Raw genomic sequence first — 6,000 nt, 5'->3', positions numbered from 1 at the left:
AGGTTTTGTTTTGTTTTGTTCTTAAGGTAGTTTAAATGAAATTGTACAAGGGGAAAGAAAAACTGCTCCACTTTACATTTTTTAGTGCAGCAAGGGGACCTTAGAGATGAGCTAGCCTATGCTCCCTGACTTCACAAGGCTGAGATGGGAGGCCCAGAGAGATTTAAATATAATATTCAAAGTCATATACCTAATGTCAGAACCTTGACCCCGGACTGTTCTTGCAGTGCCCATTCCAGCCCATTGCAAGGCATTGAGCTGAAAGTTTGACCCAATCTATTCACATTGATTAACAAAACAAGACCCAACCAACCAATCAAACCCCAATTATGAAAAGTTTTCTATACACCCTTATCAAAAGTAACTTAGGAAATGAGAGGTCTGTGGGGTCCTGTCAATGGGCAAAACAGTGAGAAGGAATATAGGGCATGCTCACTGTAGGTTTGGTGTTTGGGGAACCACGAAGCGTGGGGGCCTCTCCCATTAAATCGGCCGTTTTGGAAAAGAGTGGGGCCCACCTGGGCGGATGCCCGTGATAGGATGGGCTGCCGGCGATAGTTCCACGGACCGGCGAATGCCCCGCTGACCATGCCCAGAGACTCTCCCGCCGGTCAACCTCCACCAACCTCCCCCCGCCACTACCCATCCCAGGTCTCCCGGGGAGCACGGATCGGAGGTGTTCCCTCGCCTCTCGCGACAGGGCCGGGAAAGGAAGGCAGTGCTCATGTCACGCCAGAGCTGGGATAGGAGACGGAGCTCTTGTTAACAGGGCGGGGACTCGGGAGGTATGGCTTTTGTGAGGCACATGCGGAAAAAGGAAAAGGCATTGCTCCTGTCACCATAAGGCTGAGATAGGTTCGTGTCAGGCCAGCACCGGGACAGGCGCTATCGCTCTTGTCGGGATAGGGTTGGGAGGGACGTATAGCCGGGAAAGAAAGAGGCCTTGATCTTGTCACCATAGGGCTGAGATGGGAGACGCTGCTCATGTCCCAGCAGGACCGAGAAAGGAGGCATTGCTCTTGTCACGACAGGGCCCTGCGGCCGACCATCTAGTTCTTCGTTTCCTAGTGGGCTGTCAGAAAATGTGGGGTTGGGGCTTGGCCTCACGCCCTAGCCTCCAGAACCTCTCCCGGGACCTTCGCCAGCGCCAGGCCCGGCCCCGCAGCCGCCTCCTATCTACAGTCACTGGGCGGGCCGGCCCGGCCGCGGTCACGTGACGATGGCGGCGGCGAGGGGCGGAGGGAGACGGGGCGGAGGGAGACGGGGCGGGGCCGGCGACGGCCGCGGGGTGAGTTGTCGTCGCCGGCTGCGCTTGGAGGAGCCCAGGACCAGGGACCCCGGAGCCGGGAGCCGGGAGCCAGGAGCAAACCGCTGTCCGGAGCGGGCAACTGGCCGCCTGGAGCTGCTCCCGGTCCGGCGTTCAGTCTCGCGTCTGTCCGCGACGCGCCCTCCGGGGGTTCGGGCTCCCTGGAAGCTGTTGTAGCCCCAAGATGGATGAAGAAGGAGGAGGCGGCGGCGGAGGCGGCGGAGGCAGCGGTGAGTGCCCGGGCACTGTCCCGAGCCCGGCGGCGGAGCGTCGACCCCCAGGACCTCCGGGGAGGGGACCGAGGCTGGGGACCGAGGGCACCAGGGACGGGGACCGAGAGACGATGACTAAGGGCACCAAGGGTGAGACCCGAGGCACGGGGACCGAGGGGACAGGGACAGGGACTGAGGCCAGGTGGGAAGGGATTGAGGGACCGCGGGGACCGGGGATGGACACCGGGGGGGGACGGGGCCGGAGGGCTGAGGAGGTGAGGTGCAAGGTGCGGAAGAGGGGTTCCGGAGACTGCGGGGACTGAAGATGAGGTAGCTTGGGGACCGGAGGAGATACCTGGGAACTCACGGGAAGTAGGGCAGGGGGCTGAAGCCGGGGGGTCTGGGAAGGTGAGACCGGGGGTGGGGGCGGGGGCGGGGGTCTGGAGAAGGAGAATGTAGAAAGAAGGGTAAGGAGGGAGGAGACAAAAACAGAAGAAGCAGCAAACAAACAAGGCTGCTGGAGGTCTGGGAAACAAGGAAAAGCAGGAGGGGTCTGCACCTTTGAGCTAATGGGGATTGTGAACCGAAGGTGCTCAGGGATGCCACATTAAGAAGATTGCACAGCTGGGGAGATGCAGTAACGAAGGAACCTCTAGGAAAGATCTGTGGGAATCGAGATGGATCTAAAGGGAGCTTCTCAATAAGGACCGGGGATAGATGTTAGCAGTGAAAATAGGAGACCGTGGAGCGGGGGGAGAGGGGGGGGGAGGAGGAGAACCATGAGGAATGTCTTTAAAATTGGGTTGGGATCTAGATATCAGAGGAAAACTCAAATTTCTTCCATCTATTCGGGGGGAAGCTAGTAGTCATCCCTCCTCGTATTTCCCACGAGAAATTTCTTATTTCTATTTAGTCATAGAGGATACTTTTCCTTTCCTTTTCCCAAGACTATGAGAGCAGGGTGGGGCCTGTCAAGCTCCGAGGGACATAAATATAAGTTTTTAGGCAGTGTTGTATAGTTTGTCTTTATATAGTCAGTCTCTGTCTCTGTCTCTCCCCCCCCCCCCCAAGGTAAAGGGGAAGATGAAATGAAGGGAAAATAGGAAGGCACTGACTGTTTGTTGTCCAAAGCTTTGAGTCAGAAACTGACATTAAAACTGCTTAACCCAACAACAACTGCAGGAGGGGATTTTGTTGCCAGGGACATTCTTACTATTTCTTGATAACTTGATCTGTAATAAGAAGGTAATGTTTCATAGAAAGGAGAAAATAAATTATCACTGCTATGGGCTGCAGCATTCGGGAGAGGTTGAAAGCAAGACAAGGGAACAATAAGTTTTGGTCTCTGCCTTACAATAGTAAAGTAGGTCTGTTGTATTTGGTAGACATGGTCCAAGTGATTTCTCTGTCTTTTCTTATTGGGAGAATGTCTAAAATTCTCCTTCTTGATCATTGCTGGCAACTGTATATTTGTCATAAATAAAATATTAATCATTTTGTCATCTCTTAAATGCCAATGGTGTAGTATAGTTATGTTGATGTTTATCATTGAATTAAATTGGTATTCTCTAAATTGTATGAAGTAGATTATATGAACAACTTTTATTTTAAAGAATTGTTGTATGTGATGTTATATCCTTTATTACAGGAGGTAGACTGGAAAGGAAAACAAATTTTTCATTGCAGTTTAGTATCCTTCAAATATGACTCTCTTAAAATTTTTTTTCAAAGTATGACTCTTCATTTTTTTCATATTTTCAGCCAAGGTACCTTCCCCCCCCCCCCCCAACATACTGCATTGTCAGAGTCTCTGGAGCTTAGGAAGCTTATTTTCTGATACCAATCCTGGCTTCTTAGCTGTTGTCTATAGAAATAATTAGCACTAGTATTTTAGAATGAGATAGTTAATCAAGGTGCCTTCTGGAATTTACTGTATGTAGGAAATGTGTTTGCTGAAGGAAGTAATGTTGCTATTAGGTGGAGAAATTGTTGGCATAAGTCACAAGAGTTCAAGTACATGTAATTAAAACCAGGGACAACTTTGTGACACCAAGTGGGTATGTTTATAAAAGTTCTCTAATGAGGAAGGAATCTAATTGAAAGCCAGGCAACAGCCAAACTGCCTAAACACACTGTAGATGACTTTTTTTTTTTGGGGGGGGGGATGAGAATCTATTCTTGGGGATAGTCATACAGCTGGTAACTGTCAGAAGCAGGAAGTGAACCTAGATTTTCCTGACTCCAAGTTGGATTCTTTATCCACTATTCTACACTGCCTCTCAGCTGTTGATTGTTAAAACAAAATGCATTGGTGTGTGTGTGTTTTGAAGTCATTTGGAATGTCTTAAAGATGTCATTGGATACAATTAAATAACCTTTTTTGTAGGCAATATAGTGTAGTAGAGAAGACAATGGACTTGGAGTTTGAAAATGTGGATGCAGAGTTTGGCTCTGCCAGTTCCTATGTGACTGGGGAAGTCAGCCTTTCAGAGCTTCAATTTCCTCAACTGTAAAATGAGGGGATAAAACTATCTGATATCTAGATATCAGCTCTTCCAGCTCCAACATTCTGTGATTCTCATTTGTTTCATCAAAAGTTTTATTCCATGTTGTTATAGAAGGCCTTTAATGTTTTCCCTTTTCACCCTTATAATACAGGGTTCTTATTAAATTATGATATTTTTTTTTTTTACAGGGCAATGAGGGTTAAGTGACTTGCCCAGGGTCACACAGCTAGTATGTGTCAAGTGGCTGAGGCCGGATTTGAACTCAGGTCCTCCTGTATCCAGGGCCAGTGCTTTATCCACTGTACTACCTAGCTGCCTCATGAGAATATTTTCAAAGTAAAGCCCTTCATGACCTTTCCCCCTTCTCTAGGTTTCCAATCTTCTTATACCTTATTCCCTGCCATGTCTTCTTTGATCCAGTGAAACTGGCCTCCTTGCTGTTCCTCAAACATTACTCTTCATCTCTAGCTCCAGGCATTTTCACTGACTCTCCCCCATGCCTGGGATGCTTCCCCTCCTCATCTCCACCTACTGGCTTCCCTGACTTCCTTTGAATCCCAACTAAAATTTTACCTTCTCCAGGGAGTTTTCCCCTTAATTCTAATGTTTTTCCTCTAGTGATTATTTCAAATTTATCCTGTACATATAGCTTGTTTGTACATAGTTCTTTGCATTTTGTCTCTCCTGTTAAACTACAAGGTCCTGAATAGCAAGGACTGTCTTTTGCCTTTCTTTGTATAGAGCTTAGAACACAGAAGGTTCTTGATAAATCTTTATTGACTGACTGGATCATAATCATATGCTGGCCACACCATAAATTAAATATGCTTACATTTAACTTCTGCACATGCCCATTTTAGAAGTAAATTCTCTTTCAAGTCAGTTCTTGACACAGTTTTAATGTATATCCAGCAGTGGTTTTTTCTAATGACTTTCTTTTAAAAAATTGTCATGTTTTTAGGGACAACAGCTTTAGATGTCATAGTCAGAGATGATGAATCATTAATATAGCCCACCTTGAACTTTGAAAGGATTTTCAATTATTTCCAAGGGAGGTCAGTTTTATTCCTGCTTAGCAGATGGATTAATTTATCTGGTCATAGAATGAGTTAGTTTTGTCAAACTAGGGAGGAGAACTTAAAAAGTCTTCATTGCTAATGATGCTTAGACTAAAGGTCCTTGAAAATTGAACAGACTTGATACTTTTGTAATTCAGCAAACCTTGAGGTTTGTACATTTACTATCTTTTTCTCCTAAGTGATATTTGGAAAGGTGAGGTTGATGTAAATAATAATTGGAAGAAAGGTTTGAAAGAAGAGGTAATGAGTGGAATTCCAAAATTGTAAAAACAATTCACTGTATTTAAGGGTATGTACTTTGGATTTTTCAATTCCTTAAAGGCTTTGTTGATTTTCAGATCCATATTGTTTCACAGTTGTTTTTCAAGAACTATCCTTAAACTATAAATCTGTATGACTAAATTGCCAACCATGTTCTGTTAATTGAAAAAGTGTCAGAGAAAAGGAATATATGGCAAAGATATAAATGTGTATGTATAATCTGTTTTTCAGTCTTCAAAGAGGAAGTTTTGAGCAAAAAAGAATTATAAAGTGCTTTGCTTCTTTTAAATTCTTAAAAAGAGGATGTTATTCTTGTTTTTATTTCTGAGTGTTTACATAGAGCATCTTTTCTAGATCATATAATTTGAATCTTAACCTTTGGCTGAATTCTTTTTGTTAATTGTATTTCTCTTTACTGAGCTGATCTAGGGAAAGTATTAGGGATTTATTTCTTTTCTTTTTTTTCCAATTTCTTTGAAATTAGTGGAAATGGCTTCCATTTTGAATTGTGGAGCTAGAATTTTGATATTGATATTGACTTTAATATTTAATTAGGGATAAATAATTAAATAGGAGCTAATTTTGTGTTTTTGGCAACTGACTATATAGACAGTAAACCGGCTCTATAGAGTAAC

The 6,000-nt window shown here is 45.0% G+C and overlaps 1 protein-coding gene across 2 annotated transcripts in view; it reads left to right on the top strand.

Moving 5' to 3' along the window:
- The first annotated feature begins 1,270 nt into the window (after positions 1 to 1,270).
- The window catches only part of CYTH3 (cytohesin 3), a 142,419-nt gene continuing 137,689 nt past the window's right edge, over positions 1,271 to 6,000 (top strand). Inside the window, exon 1 of one of the 2 annotated variants that reach the window (XM_043975488.1) lies at positions 1,271 to 1,536. In XM_043975488.1, coding sequence (XP_043831423.1) covers positions 1,491 to 1,536 — 46 coding nt within the window. In that variant the 5' untranslated portion in view covers positions 1,271 to 1,490. Of the gene's footprint in view, positions 1,537 to 1,589; positions 1,669 to 6,000 lie in introns of those variants that run through there. The other variant, XM_043975489.1, reaches the window with a different exon arrangement.

Source organism: Dromiciops gliroides, chromosome 1, assembly GCF_019393635.1.
Source record: "Dromiciops gliroides isolate mDroGli1 chromosome 1, mDroGli1.pri, whole genome shotgun sequence".
In the NCBI taxonomy this organism is placed as follows: domain Eukaryota; kingdom Metazoa; phylum Chordata; class Mammalia; order Microbiotheria; family Microbiotheriidae; genus Dromiciops; species Dromiciops gliroides.
The sequence above is the reverse complement of the archived record's forward strand: the minus strand, read 5'-3'. Positions and strand labels throughout refer to the sequence as shown.